General features: G+C 32.7%; 1 protein-coding gene across 2 annotated transcripts; it reads left to right on the forward strand.

The window, feature by feature from the left end:
* Positions 1-14844: 14844 nt before the first annotated feature.
* On the forward strand, positions 14845-21918 carry LOC111517912 (RAS oncogene family member Rab10). Of its 2 annotated transcripts, none has more exons than XM_023174206.2 (4): positions 14845-15048; positions 15209-15408; positions 17279-17368; positions 21487-21918. In XM_023174206.2, exons 1-4 carry the CDS (start codon positions 14922-14924, stop codon positions 21676-21678), a joined length of 609 nt encoding a protein of 202 aa, XP_023029974.1. In that variant the 5' UTR covers positions 14845-14921; the 3' UTR covers positions 21679-21918. The 2 variants fall into 2 exon arrangements, with proteins under 2 accessions (XP_023029974.1, XP_074032323.1); XM_074176222.1 differs by lacking the exon at positions 21487-21918 and adding an exon at positions 20581-20613.
* The last annotated feature ends 3389 nt before the right edge of the window (positions 21919-25307 follow it).

Consider the following 25307-nt stretch of genomic DNA (forward strand, 5'->3'; position numbering starts at 1 on the left):
GCCGAATTTCATTCAAGAATTTAGAAGATGCCATCGCATATTTGGAATCGGAGGAAATCGAAGCTGATATTCTCGCTTAACCTCCCGACGTAGATGAGCTCACGGATGAAGAATTCTTTGACGATGAAGATCTTGGAGACCCTGTTTTATCCGATACAGCAGGCGCCATAGAAATACACATTTCAACAGATGACGATGACGCCAGAAGAATTATTTCTCCAGCTTCTATGAAAGACGATGAAGACGATAATATACATCTTTCAATACTGCGCAAACGCTTCTCTATCAAGAAAAATAAAATACCTCAATCCGCTCCTGCTGCTTGCTGGAAAAAAACCGAGCCTGTTTATGAAACTTGGCAGAAGGGAAATTTGGCAAATCGAAAATTGGACAAAATGAAGGTGGTGTTGGCGAATAAAACACCAGTCAAAATTTTTGAAACAATATTTTCATCTGAGACAAATCGGTATGCTATGTCTGTGAAAAATAAACAAGGATTTAGAGTTTCTGTGGATGAAATAAAAATATTTTTGGGTTTTCTAATATTTTCTGGTTACCATACATTACCATCCGAACGTGGTTATTGGTCTGAAGCTGATGATCTGGGAATGAAACTAGTGAAAGATGCGATGAGTAGAAATGCTTATCTACAACTCAAGTCTCTGATTCACTTCCAAGACAACTCCAAAGCAGAACACAATGAGATGATAGAGGATTCAAAATAAGACCCCTTCTAGATAGGTATCGTAAACTGCAAATTCCGTCAGTATGGTGTGTTCAAGGAACATTTGTTAATTGATGAAATGATGGTGAAATACTATGGGCGTCACTCCTTGAAACAATTCATAAAGAGTGAGCCAATACGTTTTGGCTATAAGTTTTGGGCCTTATGTGGTATCAGCGGATATTGTTTCAATTTCGATCTTTATTGTGGAAAAGTAGCAACGCAGAACGATAAAAATAAAACACTGGAAAGCACTGTTGTTGAAAATATGTTGTCAGTTGTGGATGATCCGACAAGCCATATTGTATACTTTGATAACTTTTTCAGTAGCTATGATCTACTTCTATCATTGAGGGAAATGAAATTCAGATCTACAGGAACGGTGAGAGATAACCGCATGAAAAAGTGTCCACTGAAAGAAGTGAAATAGCTACAAAAAGAAGATCGTGAAACTTATGATTATTAGTTCGATACAGCTAATCAAGTGACTTTTGTTCGATGGAACGATAACAAATGTGTCTCTGTTGGAACTAATTTTGATACAATACTTCCTATCGTGAATGTCTCAAGATGAAATCGGCTAAGAAACGAAAGAATACCTACTCCTCAACCAGCAATGATAAGCAACTATAATAAATATATGGGTGGCGCAGATCACCATGATTGGATGCTTGAAAAGCATTCAATAGCAATTCGAGGTAAAAAATGGCATTGGTGCTTGTTCATTCGAATCGTTGACATGGCAGTTGTGAATTCATATACCTTATATACTCACTCATGGTGAGGGTTCCATCTCTATCAAAGAGCAGCCTATTGTTGACATCGAGGCCCAAAGTATTTGATGATATACGTTTCGATAGGGTGGGGCACGTTATTGAAAAGCGCGAAAAACAGCAGAGATGTCAATTAATTTCCTGTCAGAGTAAACCACATACTTTCAGCAAAAAATGTAATTTCACATTGTGCATATCTTGTTTTAGCCGATACCATGACAAAAATTATTATTCATAAACAATAACTGAGATCTTCATTTTGTTTTTCAATTTTTTTATTTCTTCACTTTGGACGTTTGACTCATTTTGTGCTTTTCTATATTATCATGAATAAATAATATCTTGTTGCACTGCACATCTTTATCGTTAATGTCGTCTATGCCCAGTGTCCTCTTTTGATGACAGATATTTTTTCGGTAACTATCAGATTTCAATGAAATCCACAGCTATATTGTGCAATTAGGGACTATAAACTCCCATAATTGAATTGGTTTCGGTTTAATTAGAAAAAAATAATAATTTGGGCGTTAATGTGTTAAAGAATATAAGTTATACGACTTGAAAGTAGTACTTGACCATTTGGTGATTTCAGAATTTTGGGGTGAAAAAGTAGTCACAAAGTAATAATACATATGCTACATATTGAAATTGATGATAATAATAATGAATATTCTCATGCAATACATAAATGTAAATATAAAACTATAAAACATAAAAATACCAAAGTGAATGCATAGAAAGTAAAATTGAGTATCTTCTTCGTAAACATTTTCAACTATACAGGTCAGAGCCAAATGTAAACATCAAACAAAAAGTTAAAAAAGTCACATAGTTTAAATACCAGTAGGTACTGAAACACAATAATTAAAATTAATTATTTATATAATTTAAATTTCTGTCTGAATAGAACTCGTCTAATGAATAGTAGGCCTTTGAAATCAGAAGCATTTTTACAGACTTTCTAAATTTAGTGGTACATGTTATGTCTTTGATCTAAATTGACAAATAGTTAAACATTTGTTTTCCATTATATATGAAAGACCTCTCAATGTTTGATGATATTGGAATCGGTAAACCTATTTTGAGCTTATTTCTGATATTTCGTCGTGGTGAAATGAAAATTTCCGTCCTATATGTTTTTGCATCAGACATACCATTTCCAATATAAGTATGCTAGGCAAGGTCAAGATGTTTTGCCGTCTGAATAAAGGTCAACAGAAATCCCTAGAATCCAACTCTACACATATTTCTAACTCCTCTTTTTTGTAGTACAAACACGCTATCAAACAAGTATTGGCAACACGTTCCCCAAAAACAGATACCGTATCTCAGATGGGAATCAATGAGAGCAAAGTACACATTTTTAGCCATATTGGTGCCCAATTCATTTGCTGATACTCTGACTGCAAAGCCATCCTATGTTCTCATTTGTTTGTCCAACTTTTTTATCCGACATGCTTTTGGTTGAGTTTTTTTGTGTTTTGTTGATTACTTTTGAATGAGACATATTTTCCGGTTTCTTCTTCAAGCAATGTAATTTTTTTCTGTTAGTTGTTGTAACAAGTGCTCCTTGTCCTGTATTATTGTGTCTTCATCCTTCATTTGCATGAGTAATTTATTCTCCTCTCTCAGGAACATTTCTTCTGTGGCTATAGTATCTTTCTGAATGATCAAGTTATCTACTTCGTGTTTACACTCTTGTTTTTTTATGATCAGCTGCTCATCTCAAACACTCTGGATGGAATATATGATCACATTTCATGCACTTCATTTATCACCTTTTTCAGACAGTGTTTACAAGTGTAATAATTTATTTCTTTAGATTGAGAGAACCACTTCTGCTCCGGCGGAGAAATTTCATTATTTTTGATTATTTCTTCTGAAATGATTTTCTGACAATTCCTATTAGAGTATTTTTGTTGATGAGGAAAATAAAGCATGATTATAATAATTATTATTAGATAGGTTAACATATCTGCTCCTACTTCGTGGATCGATTTCTCTCACAAGGATGAATGAAGTCAATGTGAGGATTCATTTCTACCAATTTGTAATGAAAACATAGAGACAATGTATTTCACTAGTTCGGACTTCCATTGTCTACTATATAAAATGATTTGAAATCCCTGAAACAAGTAAAAAAAGAATAATTAAAAAAGAATAGTTGAAAATAACAATTATATTAAGCAACAATAAACCTGAAATGAAATGATAAAGAAATAACCTACAAGTAAAAATATAATAATTGAATAAATAAAAATCAAAGGAATGAAAAAAGAAAATAATAAAAAATAAAAAAATAAAAAGTGTAGAGATTCCAAGTCACGTTAGTTCACGACGTTTCGATTGTTGGTATCTACAATCGTCTTCGGGTGATGACTGGACTGATTCCTCCGAGAGATGACTATTTTATAGGCCGTTGAAATACTTTCACTTTCTCTACTTTCCATTTTCCGCTTCATTGATTCCGTGAGAGATGACCGTTTTGGCGGGAGTTGGTCATTTTCCGTTTGATGATGGATTTCCATATGGGGTTCTATATTATATTTTTACTTGTAGGTTATTTCTTTATCATTTCATTTCAGGTTTATTGTTGCTTAATATAATTGTTATTTTCAACTATTCTTTTTTAATTATTCTTTTTTTACCTACTTGTTTCAGGGATTTCAAATCATTTTATATAGTAGACAATGGAAGTCCGAACTAGTGAAATTCATCACGAAACATTGTCAATCACCTTCAAACAAACATAGAGACAATGTATTCCGAAACATCACTATCACTATCTTTTGACATTTTTTACCCCAATTGTTGGCAACCACTCGCGTTGGTGAATCAAAATGACAGTCAACAAGCCAAGAAAGCTTCATCATTTGAGTATTTCAGAATCTTTTTTGAAAGCTCATTTTTTGAATAATAGATTTCCATCAATGAAATTCACGTATGAGTTAAAAAATAAAGAACAACTTCCATTTCTTGACGTTTCGGTAATGAGGAGTCAATATGGAGGGTTAGAATACGATTTATTTGGAAAGGCAACAAGCACGTACAGGTATATTCATTTCTGACAATTCATATCACTGTGGACAGCACAAACGTGCTGGGCTGAATTTTCTAGTGCATCGTCTTTTGACTTTTCCTCTCAAACATGAGAGATTCACAAAAGAAAAACGTAGAATACAAGAAATAGCAGCAAATGACGGTTTCTCGAGGGGTATTGTAGATGACATAATAAATAAGAAGTTTAGGTTATGAATGAACGAAATATCGACTTTTAAAAAGGACAAAAACCAAGATAAATATATCTCAGTTGCATACCACCAATACACGAAGAACTTTGGAAAGATTCCCAAGGAACTAGGTATAAATATGGTTTTTGAAACGAGTCATACACTATAGTGCCTTTTAGGAAGTCCAAAAGGCGAAATCGGGAATTTGGAAAAGTCTGGAACATACGAAATTGAATGTGAGGACTGCGATGCAAAATATTATAGACAGACAAAATGATCTATTAAAATAAGATATAAGGAACACTTAGCCCACTTAAATTATGGAAGACCTGAAAAATCAACAGTCGTCCATCATATTTTGCAACAAAACCATTCCATAGATTTCAGTTCATTAAGTTAACAGTTAGACAAGTTAACAACAACAGGCATCTAGATGCCTATGAGAGTGTAGAAATAACTAAACATAATAATATTATAAATAAAGATGATGGACCAATACCTAAAATACCTTGTTGAAATAATATTTTATCAATTAGATTTACCGGACTATCACATAAGGACACATTGTAAAATTAATTTAAGACTAGTAGCCAAGGCAGTATTGCGAAATCAATTTTATATTGCTCATAATATTTTAATTATTAGATTCACCTAACTATCACATAAGAACACGTTGTAAAATTAATTTAAGACTACTAGATAAGGCAATATTGTTAAACTAATTTCAAATAGCTTATAATATTTCAGCTATTAGATTCACCTGACTATTACACAAGGACACATTGTAAAATTAATTTAAGTCTAGTGGATAAGGCAATATTATGAAATTAATTTAAGACACTCAAGATGTGTTGACCCGATAACTGTTCAAGGTACCTAGAACAGTTATCGGTATAAAGAAGGATAGCTTTGTATGATTAGTTTGTTCTTCCTCTTGAAGGTGATCACTTAGTGATCGGAACACGTGTCGAGGTGTTAAAATAACGGTTTTGTGTTGATAAAAAACTCCAGTAATATTCATTACTACATCAAAGGTTCCAATAAACAGTGCATCACAAGTATATAGCTCATTTTTTATCAGAAATGTCTGTATAAATAATTAGAAATTACATTCTGATGAAACCACTGTAAAGCTCAATTGTCAATTTTCAATTCTCCTATACCTAATATTGTTGATTAATACCTACTATCGTAATATAATACACAAAGCAATTATCCACTTTTAATCCCCGACTGACTGTATCACAAATCCGTGAATCGATGTTTGGTCTCATTGAATTAACTAGTTCAGCCCTTGCAAAGCGCAAATCTCATATTTTACGGAATGATCCCACGATTATTCCCTAAATTCACAAACACAAGCACCAAATAATCCGTGTATAATGATGTTATCCTGGAACACGAGACTGAAAATAAGCATTGAAGGCCATTCCACGAGATAATTTAATATGCGGCATATGAATATGTTCATCGTTTCTGGATCATCGTCAAATTCGATATCATTCTCCCAATTGAACCTTCACGATTGAAATTTGCTTTCGGGGAAATGAAAAAACTTGTGGATCCCCAATAAACATAAACAATTTCTTTTGTCAGCCTTCCGGCAACTACCCACTTTTCAGACACTTTTTTTTGAGAAAAATGCAAGTGCTACAGAGGCATTATTGCCTGAAAAATCAAAGTCCAGGTATGAAAACGTTCATGATTTGTTCTTGAAATGGATGGATATAAAAACATTCAAAACTATTTCGGGGAATGTAATTTCATTTTATTTGGCACTGAATCTGAAACTGTCAAATCCTCTACCTTGTGTAGCATGTACTGTAGGCGATTAAATTTCAGAAAAATTGACAATGAAACATTCAATACATTAGTCAACAATATTAAACTGGAGTGAATATTGATAAAATATGTACCAAATTCAATGGTATCCTACAAACAAATATCAGACAGTGTACTCCAATGAAGGTGAATCACTCACATAACTATCCTAATTGGTAATCTAGAACCCTCATCAACAGTATTAAAAAAAATATTCTCTTGGAAAGATTCAAAAATTTGAGACGCGCCATCAGAAAAGGAATTGATGAGGATTATGAAAAATTTATTAGAAGTTCTGAAACAAACTTAAAAAGTAGATAATCCGCAAAGATTCTGGTCATACCTATAGTCTAAGCAAAATAAAACAAGAAATCCTGGTATAATGTTTAACAGTGGTGAAAAACTTTCTTGTAGCCAGTCAATTGTCAATTCATTTGTGAATCATTTCAAAAATGTTTATTCTACCGACTGTAATAATTATAATGAAAGTAATATCCTCAAAGTAAATAATTTATTGATCATTAATGAGATATCGGAAGAAAATATACTGAATGCAGCCTCTAAACTCAAAAATAAATTAACATGTGGCCGGATAATATACCTTGCCAACTTGTTAAAAAACATATTAATATTTTGAAGTATCCTCTACTCATTATCTTCAACGCCATACTGAAAAAAGAGGTTTATCCAGAGGAGTGGAAAGTATCACGGATTTGCCCGGTACACAAATCAGGAAATAAATCAGAAATCTCTAACTATCGACCGATTGCACTAATCTCTGTATTTTCAAAACTTTTTGAGATCATTTCATTCGATTTGATTTATGCACATGTGAGAAATTCGATATCAGAATTTCAACATGGCTTCATGAAAATGAGGGGAACTATGTCGAATCTCTGCACATTTACTCAATTCATATCCAACTCTTTGGTTAATAGATGTCAAGTTGATGTAATCTATACAGATTTCAGCAAAGCATTCGATAAAGTTTCCCACCAACAATTAATATTGAAGTTGGATGCATATGGTATTTCCTCAAAAATACAAAATCTACCAAGATCGTATTTGAATCATCGTAATCTATACCGGGTGTCAACGAATCTATTAGACAAGTCATAACTTCTAGACTATTAGGTGTATCAAAACGAGATTTGGTACAGATAAATGGTATGTGGAGAGGAGAGTTTTCACATATTTTTCACTTTCCGGTCACTTCCGGTTTCAGCGGAAATGGCTCCGGTTCTGAATTTTTAAATGGAACACCCTGTATATTGTAACATTTTTGGATTTCTGAGACAATTCTGGATCAGAAACTGACATTTCCGGAAGTTTTTCAGCCTACTTGATTTTTTCAGAGTCACTTTTAAAATTGCATCTAGGTGGCCATGATCGGACGTAAACTAATCTATGGACCTCAGGTGATATCAGAAAATTGCAATAGCGGAGTTTTAGTGACTAGTGTATTGAATATGAATGAGACAAGTTTACAAAATAACATTTTCGTGTCTAACTATTATTTTTCAAATGGCGACCATTTTTTGACAAGCACTTTCCGAAAAAAGGATTTTTTGACAAATCTAACGATACTAATTTATTCGCGATTAGATTACAAATAAGAACATAAATTAAATATTACTGAGGAAAATACTCGATACAAATTCATTTACTTTTGTCAAGGGTGCCATGGATAGGAATGATGCATAATATTTTGCGGTTATTTCCATCAAGTCCACTTTGGAGAACAAAACGTTCACCTAGGTTATGACAGTGACATAAGCTTTATGAGCAGAAAGTAGAAGTTTCTCTTGATTTTCGTTAATTTTAGTTCAATTTTTTGTCGAAATAATGTATACTCAAAGTGAAAAAGTGGATATGTTGTTATTGTTTGGAGAATGCCACAGAAATTCAAGGAAAGCTGCTGAGTTGTATGCTCAGAGATATCCCAATCGGCAACACCCATCTCATCAGTATTTTCCCTATGTTGAGAGTCGTTTTAGGCAAGAGGGAAATCGAGACGCAGAACAGAGGTTTGTCATAAATGAGGAGACTGAGATTAACGTTCTTGCTATGGTAGAAGTTGACAAAACGGTTTCTTTAAGAGAAATTAGTAGAGAAATGCAGATAAGTCACGAATCAGCAAGAAAAATACTGAAAAAGCACGGATATCGAGCATTTAAATATCAGTTACATCAACATTTGTATGCTGACGACGGCAATAGAAGAGTAGTATTTTGTGATTGGTTGCTTCAAAATCATAGAGTTAACCCAAATTTTATCAACTTCATTCTATTTTCCGACGAATCACGGTTTACAAATAATGGCATGTTTAATAAGCAGAATTGTCGGTACTGGGCCCAACAAAATCAACTTGCAATGAGAGAGGGCAATTTTCAAGAAAGGTTTGGCGTCAATGTCTGGGCTGGTATCGTTGGAAACAGAATAATTGGTCCAATATTGTTTCAAGGTCAGTTAACAGGGGTTAGATACTTGGGTTTTCTTCAAAATGAAATCGAGGATCATCTTAATGATATGCCTTTAGAAGTTTTACGGCAAATTTACTTCCAGCAAGATGGAGCACCACCCCATAATAGCAGAGACGTACTTGATTTTTTAATAGAGCATTTTAATAATAGAGTTATTGCAACCAACGGTCCAGTACGGTGGCCTGCCCGCTCACCGGATCTGACTGTGTTAGATTTCTTCATTTGGGGATATGTAAAAGAAAGGGTCTACTATGCAACAGCCCCAGCCACTCTCGAAATCTTAGAAGAAAGGATTCAACAGGCATTTAGAAGAATATCGCCTCAAATGTTACAAAACGTGTTGAGAGAAACAATTGAACGAGCTGAAATGTGTCTTGAACAAGGAGGGATGCACTTTGAAAATTTACTATAGTGGAATTTTCAAGAACTTAGGATATTGCAAAAAATCTAAGTGCATCGCTGAAATTATTAGTTAAATTTGTTAAATTTGTTGATCCAATCGCAAATAAATTAGTAACGTTAGATTCGTCAAAAAATCCTTTTTTCGGAAATTGCTTGTCAAAAAATGGTCGCCATTTGAAAAATAATAGTTAGACACGAAAATGTTATTTTGTTTTGTAAACTTGTCTCATTCATATTCAACACACTAGTAACTAAAACTCCGCTATTGCAATTTTCTGATATCACCTGAGGTCCATAGATTAGTTTACGTCCGATCATGGCCACCTAGATGCAATTTTAAAAGTGACTCTGAAAAAATCAAGTAGGCTGAAAAACTTCCGGAAATGTCAGTTTCTGATCCAGAATTGTCTCAGAAATCCAAAAATGTTACAATATACAGGGTGTTCCATTTAAAAATTCAGAACCGGAGCCATTTCCGCTGAAACCGGAAGTGACCGGAAAGTGAAAAATATGTGAAAACATTCCTCTCCACATACCATTCAACTATACCAAATCTCATTCCAATTCTCCTAATAGTCTAGAAATTATGACTTGTCTAATAGATTCGTTGACACCCGGTATGTCGAGTATGAAGGTGAAAAATCGGATGTATTTTTCACACTGTCGGGGGTTCCCCAAGGATCTAATTTGGAACCGCTGTTATTTTTACTTTTTATAGATGACATATGCGCTTCTATACAATCGACAAAGCTAATCTTTGCTGATGATTTAAAGCTTTTCAGAGAAATACGGAATTCGTCTGATTGTATGTTACTTCAGAGGGATTTGAATTCACTCCAAAAGTGATGTTGTGAGAATAAACTCTTTCTAAATGTTGGAAAGTGTAAAATTATGTCTTATGCTCGTATATTAAATCCATACCAGTTCAATTATACAATTGATAATACCGACTTATCAAGAGTTAATGATACTCTCGACTTAGGAATCTTATTCGACAATAAACTTACATTTAATGCGCACATTGAAAATATTGTTCAGAGAGCTTCCAAGTCGCTGGGATTTGTTTTTAGAAACTGCAAAGAGTTTAGATCATTTGAATGCATTCGTTCAGTTTACTATAGTTTGGTAGTAGTAGTAAACTAGAGTATTGTAGTTCTGTCTGGAATCCTAATCAAACAAAATACATTGATGCCTTGGAAGGTATTCAGAAGAAATTTCCCAAGTTTGCGTATTATAAGAAACATGGAAACTATCCGGTTAGGAATTATGAATATACTTGCCTTCTGACTGAATTTAATTTTGTAACATTTAGAAAAAGACGAGAAATATTTTTTTCTACCCTGAATCAATTTAGAAATAGTTTGTATAGATTAGTTCCTAGCTGAATACCAAAATGTTCACTTATACTTACATTTATCTAGAAATAGTTACAATTTAGTAATAATTTGTATAGATTAGTTCCTAGCTGAATATCAAAATGTCCACTTATACTTACATTTATCTAAAAATAGTTACCTTCTCTATTATTGTATACTCCTTTTATTGGGCCTTGTCATGTTGGATGTAAATAAATAAATGAATAAATAAATATTGGAGAGTATCATTTCAATGAAGAGAAATAAAAACATAGCCACTTTCTCAAATGCTACCGCATTTCTTTAAAGAAACAATGTTGGTCATATAGTAAATACATCAGAAGTCTTCAACAGCGAGCAGTAAATTGATTAGTGAAGCAAATAATATTTAATGCTGAAGGTAATTTCAAAAAAATATTATGATTGTATGTTATAAACGTATCAACTCAATTTACTTTATTTTCAGGAAGCAATAATGATTGCATTAGCCGATGCGTGTAGACGGGAAGAACTAACAAAAATGTCAATTGATCTAATAAACAATAAGGAAGATATGTGCTTGTGATAATACCAGATTCCAAAATATACATATGTATAGAACTTGTGATTGAGGAAGAAAATTTGCTGTTGTATAGGCCATTCCATACTCCACATAACAGATTATTCGTGAATTATAAAAAACGTTCGATTCAGCCTGTTGGTATCCACAGTTTTGGGAATCTCGGATCAGGAATGGCAAAATTTTCAAATTCACCCGCTTCTAAAAATTACACAGGCCATAGCATTCGTTGAACTTCAGCGACGTTATTCACCGATAATGGTCGAAATATTACAAATTTGGAGAGACACGGTGGCTGGAAGTCTACTAATGTCGTTGATCGATATGGGATGAAAAGTATCGGGCCCAACAAATAGATGGCGCTAGTCTTATTGCAGTCACCAGTTTTTCAGTTAGTACTATCTTTCAAAAGGATGCTATTGACATTTCATGATATTCTACTCATAAGTTTGTGAGTTATAGTGCTAAGAGTAACACTACTGTTGTTATTTTCAAAACAATGGATCAAAAACAATTTCGTGTTTTAATTTTACACTGTTTCTTGATGGCAAAAATACCGTTCAAGCGAAGCAAAGTACACACATCGGAAAAGTCTAGGGATATTTTTGAAAATGGCAATATTTTTTTTTAGATCGCTTTAGGGAAAAAAAAGTAGACGAGTGATTATTAAACGAATGTATCTTACAACAAAATTTATTAAATGGTCAAAAATACTGAGTGCGCATATAAGCAAAACTAAAAAAAAATATGGCTCTTCTTTGGCACTCCGAAAAAAATCATAATACAAAAAAAATTTGAATCAGTACAAAGTATGGCCTCCACACTGGTTTATTACAGCCCTACATCTATCGTACATCGACAAAATGAGATTGTCAATGTCTTGTTGAAGTACATTTGCCCATTCGGCGATTAAAAGCTCTCTCAATTGAAACGTCGTGTGAATGTTCCCCATATGCGGAGTAATTCTTCGTTAAAGCATGTCCCACACATGCTCGATGGGATTCAGGTCCGGTGATTGTGCTGGCCATGGCAATACATCAACTCCTTCGTTGGTGAGCCAGTCAGTCACTAGACGCGCGACATGTGGACGAGCATTATCGTGCATTAGGTGGAAGTTTTCACCAACAGCACCAGCAAACGGACGGACGATAGGTAGAACAATGGTGTCGAGGTACTGTCGTGCTGGGAGGGAGCGATTTGGAAAAACGAGATCGGTTCTGCCGCCGATCATGATTCCGCCCCATAGCATTACTGTACCACCTCTGTATGTGTGGACTTCCTGGACGTGTCTCAAACGTTCATTATTTCAAGGTCGTCTCCACAGTCTTACTCGACGAGAATCTGGATGAAATCCAAATCTGGATTCGTCTGTAAACAAAACGGTGGCCCAATCATTTGCATCCCAGTTTTGATGTTCTTGACACCACTCTAATCTTCTACCGCGATTGCCTCTCGACAAAGGTGGACATCTAAGTGGCCTTCTGTTGTGGAGATCTGCTTCATGCAATCGATTTCTGACAGTATCACGACCAATGGTTACCTGGTGCGTCTGCTGCAACACGTTAACCAACTCATGTGCTGTAATTGTCGGTTGTCTTCTTGCGGTTAAGACCAAAAATCACCACACCACTTTCAAACTTGTCGAACTAACAACAAACAAAATCCATGTACTTACATGGAATAGGAAAAATATTGTTAAGGCAACCCCACAAAACTATTGCATACTCATCCCGTCCCAGAAGAGGCATAAGCCTACAACAGGTGTCCCACATATAAGAATACCCAGAATCCAAACTGTGTCACAAAACTAACCAGTAAAGTTTTTTCATTCATTTGAGGATCTCTTTTCAGATTTTAAAAATCAACAATAGTTTTAGAGATATGCATTAAAAATGGTATTTTTTCTGTTTGAATAAATTGAGAGCAAAGAGCATAACTATGCGAATAGTATCGCACGCGGTTTCGGCAAAAGCATTTGTGAAACAACAAAAGTGATTAGTACAGAAGTGTCGAAAGTCTTTAGTTTGGCATTATATTTTTTGAAGTTTAACATACTTGAAAAATATTAAAAAGTACTTTCCGGTATTCTTGTGAATCATCTTGTAAATATTTCATCAAAAAATTTGTTATTCTGCATTTCGAATTTTTGCCGTGGACTTCGAAACGTCAATGAATGTAAACTGTATGTGTCTCATCAAGATGCATAGAAATACCATGGTGTAATCATATAAACCTCTTCCTAAATAAAATATTTTGACGAAAACTCTCAGTCTACGGCACCCTTGAATCTTAATAAAATAAAAAGATCTAACATACTTTGGCATTCAATTCACAGAGACGCTAAGCGCACACCAATGTTCACATTTGGAAACGATTCTTGCACCATCTTTCCACTTGTGTACAAAGTTGGTTCAATGTTATTTCTCACGTCGAAAGTTTTTCACATAACAAAAGCGATTCGGTTAAACACCTATAAGTAAGTTTCTATGCATATTTTGTCCCAGGAAAGATGTATGGGTTTCTGTTTTCTGTTCATTCGCTCAAATCGTACATCAGCCTTGGTGAAATAGCAAATTATACAACAACTCAATCATAAGGCAAATTCAAATTCTACAAAATGACAAATAGTTCCGAACAAATACAGATATATAATATCATTGAGATATAAAATGAAGGAAAAAAAATATTAAAATAAGTAGTAAAAATTATTTACATAACTATTTTCAAAACCACATACTCTCGTCATCTTCTATTCATTGGAAAAAATAGTTTCTAGCAATTGAAATCGACAACTCATCTTTAAAGCAATCTGCCTCCATGAGGAAAATACTTATGGTTATATACGTCGAAAGGACGGATGAGTTTTATAATCAATAACCTAATTCTATAATACCAGTTTTGATGTCACCAGAGGTGATCGTATAAAACAAAACGAAAGTGACAATTTGTACTATATTCATCTATTCCACATTTGAGATAAGAGAATATTTGATGAAGAATGGAAATTACTTATTTTCACCCAAGCTTTTCAATTCCTTTTGAAATAATCAAATCTTACTATGTCAATATCACTTTGTTATGTGATGAAATTGGCCGATTCTTGATGAAAATCTATAACTCAATCGATAAACACTTTATTGTGAGATTTTCACTAGAAAGTTTACAAAACCGCGATGAGTATGAAAATGCTTGAGAGAGCTATCGTTAAGCGAAACACGTGTTGCGGTTTTGTAAACTTTCCAGTGAAATCTCACAATAAAATATTACTCTAATAAATAACTTGGTTAGACATTTCTGCAGAATATTTGCAAATCGTTGGGCAACTGTTGCAACAATTTACTGAAAAATAATCAATATTGAATTGTAGATAATTCAATACAAATATTCTATCTATGGAATGAATCAACATAACGAAAACTCAAAGTTGTAGTTCTGTAGTTCTGTGAATAAATGTGACATATGACAATTATGACATGACAATGTAAGAAATTTAGTACTTTCTGTTGGTAGTAGTTGGTTCTATTTTTAATAATTGTCTTCTCCATAATTCTAAGATTTGATATTATTCTCAAAAATGGCAAAAAAGACGTACGATTTATTGTTCAAACTTCTTTTAATTGGCGATTCAGGAGTAGGCAAAACTTGTATATTATTTAGATTTTCTGATGATGCATTTACCACAACTTTTATATCAACTATAGGTGAAGTATTTTCTTTAAATTTTTTTCCCATTTTATGTAATCCGCACAGAGATTCTTTGTTTTCCTCACATATCATTTCGTGATTTTATACATTGTAAATGAAAAATAAAAATATGGGTGAGGTTCAGAAAAGCGCCAAATTCAAACATTTTTATTTCAGGCATAGATTTCAAAATAAAAACAGTAGAGCTGAGAGGCAAAAAAATCAAACTCCAGATATGGGATACTGCAGGACAAGAGAGGTTCCACACTATCACTACTTCCTACTACAGAGGAGCCATGGGTATAATGTTAGTGTATGATATTACAAATGAAAAAAGTTTTGAGAATATAGTGAAATGGTTGAGGAATATAGATGAGGTATGTTATTTTATTGAAATTGTTTTTAATTGTATTTATAGTCTTAATATCTCGAAGCAGAGTTTCAATGGTTCCCAAAGAATGGATGTCCTTTGTTGTATATTTCTAAAAATATATGACAAAGTAACAAAATTATATTATTCAAACTCTACAACATATTTTGCAGATTAATAAAAGATGCAGTGAAGCTACTCCAATCACATTATTTTCCATGATATAGGTATCTAATGATTTGTAACTTACAGTAAACGATAAACTAATGAAATTTCAATAGTCACCAGTAATTCCTCTTAAATCATCCTTGACTCATCACCATTTAAAATTTCTATGGTGACTAAGTAATTTTGAAATGGGAAACTACTAAATCATTAATCTCAAAGTAAATTAAAATATAATTGGACCCAGTGTGTTCTTACTTAAGTCTATCCCTTTGATTATAAGGAATTAACTATAGGAATTTTTAGGTAGTATGTTTCTCTAGATTTAAATAATATTCTGTTTCAAGATTTTTCTAAATTAGCCATGGAAGTAGTTGTTTTCCGGCAGGCATTTACCAAGCATTGACATCTGATGTCTTGGTTAATTTATGATTATCTATATTTAACTGTTCTTATCAAATATTAATTCAATTCATGTCATATCTACATCAGATAATAAAAAAACGTAAAATTTTTAATTAAAGAAATGCACATACCACTGATAATGTCTGCCGTAGTAGCACATGAAATGTTTTGTACTTCATGTTCCATTCGACCTTCACTTAATAGCCCGGATTTTGTTCTCTTCAATCATGACTATGACCATGAAAGCCTATGTTCTTATAAATTTTCTAGTTTTCCAGAAAGTAATTAACTTTCCTATATTCAACAGTTCATATCATATCATGTCAATAATTTGCCTAAATTGAAGTATTTGCTTATGTCATAACTGAATTAGAATTTTAATTGAAAAGGGAATCATTTTAAAAAAGAAGGTTTTTGGGAAAAGAGTTTTCTGTTTTTTCACTTTTCCATCATTAAACAAAAATTGTGGAAATCTTCCAAAGAAAGGAAGAAATGGAGTAACAATAATGAAAACTCTTTATAGAGGTATATAGATAATACACATAAGTTTTTTTTATTATATTACAAACTTGAAGAAAAAAGAAAAAACCCTTCGAAGTTTCAGGACAAAACATAAGAGCAAGTTGTAATATTATCTAAAATGGTGCTGATGAGGTGACAAATCAGGTGTCATATTCTAAAACTTGTACGTCTGCCCTTCAGGATGATAGTGTTCCATGTGAATGAAATTTTATATCAACAATTCTCTCTCATATATCACATATAGCATTCCTACGGATGGTATCTTATATCATATTTTCTTTTAATTCAATGTTCATTTGAAAATATGAATGAATGAATGATTTATTGGTAGGAAGATCCTAATACACAAACATAATATATATATAATATTTCATGTTATATAGACACACATAGTAAGGATATAAGGATATATTCGTCTCTTTCAACTACCTACCTGGTAAATGCCTGCCAGAAAACAACTACTTCCACAGCTAATACCACACTGGATATTGAACAGCAAAGTTTCTGGGACTTGATTGATTTCAAAGTGGCTCAACTACTCTAAAGATGGCTTTAGAGCATACACACACATACGCTTACTAGTTTGAAGTTGAAATTACCAGTTTGAAATGCGAAAAAAATTCAACAGGTCTCGTTTCAAATGTGTTTATTGGTGTTTTCATAGCGGTCATAAAAATATTTGCACAGTTTCTCATTCTTGTCAATGAACATTGTTGCTTGAGAAAAGTTTTGGTTGACAAATATTTGTTCTGCACTACATTGCGATTATATCAATTTTTTTTCAGCATGCTAATGAGGATGTGGAGAAAATGATACTAGGTAACAAATGTGATATGACGGACAAAAGGACAGTCAGCAAAGAGAGAGGTGAAACGGTGAGTTATATTATTTTTACTGGAACTGGACTGCAAAGTTAAAGGTTCAAAAGATATTTCAGGAGAATAATATTTCATGAGTGCTCTTGAAAGAAAATTAAAATATTTCATTTCACCTATTTTGAGAGTATCTAACAGTCTACAAATCACTTGCTAGAATCAAGATATAACTCAGTTTATGTTAAAGGTCATCAGTGATTTTTTTAAAAAAACATTCTCAAGTTATAGAAAGCTAAAATATTGGTTTTGAATGCAAAGTTTTATTTTTGGTTTGATGGTTAACTTCAATGCTCATAATCATATCATTCAGACTCCCCACATCTCTATAAACCCATTTTTTGACATACATTTGTTCTAACTTTATTTTCCCAATTCGTTGCCTTTCACCTGTATATGAAATATTCTCCTTAGATAAACTTCTGTGTAGAGGGCTGTTAATAACGTTTTGTAGGAATCGATATGTTAGAATACGAGTCTCATCTAGATTATGAGTTGTACCATTAATTGTCCAGTCATTTTAGGTCGATTTAGGCCTATATTTCAGAAAGTTGACATACCCAGCTGTAAATTAGTATAAACTTTGTATTTTGGCATCATAAAAGTATTCTAAAAATTCACATATGATTTGACAGCCGCAACTTCAAAAATTGGGGGTCAAAAGTCAAAAAAACCGACTTTTGCACGTTTTTTGCCAATATCTCGTTTCCAATGGGTTTTATGCTAATTGTATTTATTATCAATATTGTAGAGAATGAAATTCTCTACAACTGTTTCAAACATTTTTTCATATGTTGAATCGTTTTTTAGATAGAGGGCAGCGCGAGCGCAGAATAAATATTATATGAAATCAACTGGTTGTCCGTTCAAAATCAGCTCATTTATGGTTAATAAATTATTACTTAATAAATAATTATAAATAATTTTCATTTTTTATCAACAAATACATCAACACTAAACAGGCCATAGGTGATGCGGATGTTCTCATTATTGAGACAGCTATTGAAGAATCTAAACGTTAAAGAACAGCAATTATAGCCGGTGAAGATATTGATTTATTTGTGATTTTAATTGCGCGTACACCGTCTCTTGAACAAGAAATTTTCTTTAAAAAAGTTGACAAAGCAAATGTGAAAACGGAAATATACTCCTCTAAGAGTTTCGACAAGTATTCAAGTTCTAAAAAACACATTTTGTTCCTTCACACTTTAAGCGGCTGTGATACGACTTCTGCGCTCTTTAAAAAAGTAAGAAAAAACGTTTTTAAGAACATTTGTGAAACTATATAATTTGGATGAACTTGCCGCAGCGTTTGAAGAAGAAAACTGTCTGCTTCAAAGATTATTTGATGTGGATTGCAAACTTTATTATATGCTCCAAAAGTTTGTAGATACTATCAATCATCTTCATTATGCACTATATGTCAAGCTAACAAAGCTCAATAATCCTGTACAGTTATCAAACATCCCACCAACAAGTGGAGCAGCTCACCAACATTTTGATTGTGTTTATTACCAAGTTCAAACTTGGTTAGGACATGATTTAGAACCCCAGGAAAGGGGTTGGACAATGCGTAACAGATTGCTAGAACCTATCATGACCATTTTACCACCTGCTCCAGATGAGTTACTCAATACGATATTCTGTAACTGCAAAAGTGGTTATGGTTCAAGATGTGGATGCAGGAAGGCGGGGTTGCAATGCGCTTTAGCTCTTGTGGCCAGTGTAATGGGCTAGCTTGTCTCAATGCTGTACCATTAAGACCGATGTTAACAAAGATAGGTCTTTTGATCCAGAAATCATGGAAGAATTGGAAACGAACCTTGGTGAAGATGATAACGCCCTTGAATTTTTTAATTTTGACATTCACAAATGTATCAAATGATATTTTTTAATACAAATATTTACAATTTTATTCATTTTCTATTAATTTTTATTTATTAAAGAATAATTACTATAGATTAGATTTAAATTATAATGTAATATATATTTTTAACTCTACAAATTTATAACTACACGGGCAGGTAAGTGTTATTAAATAAATTGATACTTAATTGAAAATAAATAATTAATGAAAAAAATATTCAAATATAATGTATTTGTTAATAAAAAATGAAAATCATTTATAATTATTTGTTAAGTAATAATTTATAAACCTTAAATGAGCTGATTTCGATCGGACAACCAGTTGATTTCAAATAATATTTAATCTGCGCTCGCGTTGCCCTCTATCTCAAACACGATTCAACGTATGAAAAAATGTTTGAAACAAAAGTTGTAGACAATTCAATTTTCTACAATATTGATAATTAATACAATTAGCATAAAATCCTTTGGAGACGAGATATTGGCAAAAAACGTGCAAAAAGTCGTTTCTTTTTATTCCCAATTTTAAAAGTTGCGGCCGTCGAGTCATATATGAATTTTGAGAATACTTTTATGATGCCGAAATACAAAGTTCATACAAATTTACAGCTGGGTATGTCCACATTCCTAGGCAAACCCTCTAAAATGTCTGGACTATAACCTCAAACTTGTTTACTATCAACTCTGACCTTCCAGGCAGTGCCAACCAATTTCAGGACCAGCATTCAATCATGAAATACCCCGTATGCAGGTACATTATTTGATAAACAATCCCTTAATGGCAAATTCAGGGATTATTGAAAGAAATTTAAAAAAACCTGTTTACTTGTAATGCACTGTTTGGAACCATTGGTGTAGTAATGAATATTACTGGAGTTTCTTTTCCCAACACCAAACCGTTATTTCAACACCTCGACACGTGTTTCAATCACCAAGTGATCATCTTCAAGAGGAAGATCAATCTTGAAGATCTTGAAGGTGATCACTTGGTGATCGAAACGACACGTGTCGAGATGTGATCATCTTCAAGAGGAAGATCAATGTTGAAGATTTTGAAGGTGATCACTTGGTGATCGAAACACGTGTCAAGGTGTTGAAATAACGGTTTGGTGTTTGGGAAAAAAAAACACCAAACCGTTATTTTAACACCTCGACACGTGTCGAGGTGTGATCATCTTCAAGAGGAAGATCAATGTTGAAGATTTTGAAGGTGATCACTTGGTGATCGAAAAACGTGTCAAGGTGTTGAAATAACGGTTTGGTGTTGGGAAAAAACTCCACTAATATTTAAAAACCTGTTTTGTGACTTTGAATAATTTTTGATATATTTGTCATTTTATTTTGAACAGATCTGGTATATACAATGAGGCTCAAGAAAAGTAACGCAACCAAAATTCTGCTACTTCTCAAAACTTTTGACGTGAGAGTTCGAATACATCGAATTTTTTGTTTAATAGAATAATTCATTAGCATTATAACACATAACAGGTAAATAGCAGCAAATTAGGACATGATCAGATAGTTTTACAAAATCTTGCTGTTTTAGGTGATGCTCTCATTGAGGAATGAAGCCATATCAACTTATATAAGAACAAAAAATGTTGAATATTTGGGAAAACAAATATCAATTTGATTCAATTTGCAAAGACTTTTCCAAAGATTTCAATTTATTAGTCATAATATATTTTTGAAAATGTTGAAATCCATTGTTTGTCCAAAATACGTTAAAGCTCTATAATTTCCATCATCTACCTTATCAATAGGAAAAACGTCAAAGTATTTTGTTTATTAATTCGGCTTTAAACCCATTGTTAACCACAATTTGCTTGATGATAGATATTAAGTTCTTTATTGAACTTATCTATTGAAAGAGGAACATTGACTAATCTGTGAATTATGCCATTATAAGCTGCTACTTTGTGTTGATAAGGAAGGGTAGAATCTTAATGTATAGTAATATACCTACAGGAAGGTTTGTGATAAATTGAAAAATCATGTTTGTTGTTCATTCTACTAATTGTTAAGTCCAAGAAATTTATTGAGTTTGAATTGTCTGCTTCTACTTCAATAGTGAATTTAATGTTTTCATGAATTTTGTCTCTATGAGGTATCCAATTATCATAGTACCTGTAAAACATACCAAAACATCATTCACATACCTATGGCAATACAATAAATTCTTATTCAAAGGATGTTTTATCCATGAAAATTTCCGCAAGTAGTGTACTATTTTTTTATGGCAATGAACTTTACAGATTGCTCGCGAACATAGCATTAGATTCATGGAAACCTCAGCAAAGGCAAACATCAACATAGAGCGAGCATTTAGCGACCTCGCAGAAGCAATTTTGGACAAAACCGCTGGAAGGGAACCAGGAGACCCTGTGGATAGGGTGATGGTTGATAGAAGACAACAGGCTACAACTTCGAAGTCATGTTGTAATTAATTAGTTGCAATATTTTTAAAAATTATAATCTAGGTATATGCATGTGAACTGATTTCTATAAGAGATGCTCATAAGTCAAGCTAAAAATATTTTTTACTGTGCTGAGAAAATAACGAGAATATTATGAGGATAAGTTCCAGTAATTGTTTTTGCTTTGTCTTTGCACTCAAGATGTTCTACCTGATGTCGATTTATTTATCAACGAGTCATTTCATTTAATATATGTTGAAATGAAGAGTTTGTTGTTAGAATCATTCTTTATACTGTCTACCTTTTTTCAGTCTGTTGGTTCGAAAATGGACTGCAATATTACTTCTATTTGATCTACACAACTTTCCTGATTCGATCTTGTTTTTTTTTTCTTCTTCCTATTTTGTTATTGTATACTTCACAATGAGTCTGTTCTTAGGAAAACAGTGAGTATTGATAAGGTTAGTGGAAAAAAAGACATGGCTATTGAATTTCTAATCTTGCTACCCAATGAAATTTCTCGAAAAGAAAGGTTTTGGTTTTCTACTTCTTCGTCTCCATGTAAAAGAATGTGGGAATCTTCCAAAGAAAGGAAGAAAGCGTTAATTCAAAAAATGTGTAGATCATGCAAAGAAGTTACTTTCAGAAACAAACTGGAAGAATAAGCTTTTTTTGAATCAACTACGTAAACTTGCCATGATATATTTCCTTCACAAGATTATGAACAATTCAATTGATTGTTCTGATATATTAAAGAGGCTATTCATTCATGTCAGTATCAGAATCACCCATCAAAGACGGTTTTTCTATGTGCAAAATCATTGAACCAATTATGGAAATACTGCTTTCACTACTAGTCCAGTCATTTTAGGGGGTTTGCCTAGGAACGTGGACATACCCAGCTGTAAATTTGTATAAACTTTGTATTTTGGCATCATAAAAGTATTCTCAAAATTCACATATGATTCGACGGCCGCAACTTCAAAAACTGGGGGTCAAAAGTAAAAAAAAACGACTTTTTGCGGGTTTTTTGCCAATATCAGGTTTCCAATGGGTTTTATGTTAATTATATTTATTATCAATATTGTAGAGAATTCAATTCTCTATAACTTGTTTCAAACATTTTTTCATACGTTGAATCGTTTTTGAGATAGAGGGCAGCGCGAGCGCAGATTACATATTGAAAATCAACTGGTTGTCCCGATCAAAATCAGCTCATTTAAGGTTTATGAATTATTACTTAATATTATGATCATTTTCATTTTTTATGAACAAATACATTGTATTTAAATATTTTTTTCATTAATTATTTATTTTCAATTAAGTATCAATTTATTTGTAGAGGGAAAAATATATATTACATCATAATTTAAATCTAATCTATAGTAATTTTCCTTTAATGAATAAAAATGAATAGAAAAGAAATGAAATTTTAAATAATATTTTTATTAAAAAATCTCATTTGATACATTTGTGAATATCAAAATAAAAAAACAGATAAAATAATCAAAAGAATAATGAGTTTTAATTTCAATTTTCTTTTTCTTCATCGTCGTCGTCTTCTCGCAGCTGTAAAAATTCAAGGGCGTTATCTTCATTGTCATCTTCACCCAGATCTGTTTCCAATTCTTCTGGATCAAAGGACCTATCTTCGTTAACGTCGGTCTCATATAGTACAGCATTGAGACAAGCTTGCCCATCACACTGGTCACAAGCTAAAGAGCATTGCAACCCCGTTTTCCTGCATCCACATCTTGAACCACAACCACTTTTGCAGTTACAGAATATCGTATTGAGTAAATCATCTGGAGCCGGTGGTAAAATGGTCATGATAGGTTCTAGCAATCCGTTACGCATTGTCCAACCCCATTCCTGGAGTTCCAAATCATGTCCTAACCAAGTTTGAACTTAGTAATAAACACGATTAAAATGTTGGTGAGCTGCTCCTCTTGTTGGTGGGATATGTGATAACTGCACAGGTTTATTGAGCTTTGTTAGCTTGACATATTGTGCATAACGAAGATGATCGATAGTATCTACAGACTTTGGAGCATTATAAACAGCTAATCAAGTTTGCAATTCACTAACAAGTAATCTTTGGAACGGGTAGTTTTCTTCTTCAAATGCTGCGGCAAGTTCATCCAAATTAGATAGTTTTTTTAATGTTCTTACAAACGTTCTTACGTTTTTTTTCCCTTTTTCAAAGAGCTCAGAATATCACCTCCGCTTAAAGCATGAAGGAACAGAATGCGTTTTTTAGAACTTGAATATTTGTCGAAACTCTCAGGAGAGTATATTTCCGTTTTCATATTTGCTTTGCCAACTTTTTTAAAGAAAATTTCTTGTTCAAGAGATGGTGTACGCTCAATTAAAATCACAAGTAAATCAATATCTTCACCGGCTATAATCGCTGTTCTTTGACGTTTGGATTCTTCAATAGCTGTCTCAATAATGAGAACATCCGCGTCATCTCTGGCCTGTTTAGTGTTGATGTCAACAGCTCCTAATGTCTCAATAAGCATAGATTTGATAGAAATTTTTCTTTGTTAATTGATACAACCATGGTTTCGTCAAAACAAACTTCGTATGTTTTTGAAATTGCAGCCATTCTTCTTTGCTGCTCCATAGCTTTTATGTTTTTACTGTAATCTGAGTATCCATCAAATACATCAATAATCTTTGAGTTATAATGTGTTTGTAAATACTTAACATATTTATCAAAAATAATTTTAAACAAGATTTACTAAATTATTTTCTACTTAAAATGCAATTACCATAAAAGAGAATACAATTAAAATGTAATTAAAGTATATCCCTTAAGGACTTTTTGAAATACAGAAATAAATTGCATTATTGAATTCATAGATATGTTTATTAATGAATAAAATATTTAAATATAATGTATTTGTTATTAAAAAATTAAAATTATTTATTAAGTAATGATTTATTAACCTTAAATGAGCTTATTTCGATCGAGACAACCAGTTGATTTCAAATAATATTTAATATGCGCTCGCGCTGCCCTCTATCTCAAAAACTATTCAACGTATGAAAAAAACAAAAGTTGTAGAGAATTTAATTCTCTACAATATTGATGATAAATACAATTAGCATAAAACCCATTGGAAACGAGATATTGGCAAAAACTTGCAAAAAGTCGTTTTTTTTTTACTTTTGACCACCAATTTTTGAAGTTGCGGTCGTCGAATCATATGTAAATTTTGAGAATACTCTTATGATGACAAAATACAAACTTTATACAAATTTACAGCTGGGTATGTCAACTTTCCAAAATACAGGCCTAAATCGACCTGAAATGACTGAACAATATAAGATCGCAAAGGAACTTTACTGATAACTTCTCATCCCTTGTCATCACACATTCTATTCACACACAGCTATTCAGAAGATCAATTATTTTCGATATTCAAAAATTGCCCCAGTTGCTAGTTTCAATTTTTGTTTTGTTTTACTTTGTGCTTGATTTTTTTATATTCTCTATTTTTTCATTGATATTGTTTGTGTGCCATTTGGAATTGTATATGATTCTGTAGGTTTACTTTGAATAAATAAATAAATAAACATTGAATTACACGAAAGAAAAAATATACTTTCAAAACAACTGATTTTATATGAATATTGAATCGTTCAAAAACATT

Source organism: Leptinotarsa decemlineata, unplaced genomic scaffold (genome assembly GCF_025532065.1).
Source record: "Leptinotarsa decemlineata unplaced genomic scaffold, Ldec_3_MD MMD2_tig00001719_RagTag_RagTag, whole genome shotgun sequence".
In the NCBI taxonomy this organism is placed as follows: Eukaryota; Metazoa; Arthropoda; class Insecta; order Coleoptera; family Chrysomelidae; genus Leptinotarsa; species Leptinotarsa decemlineata.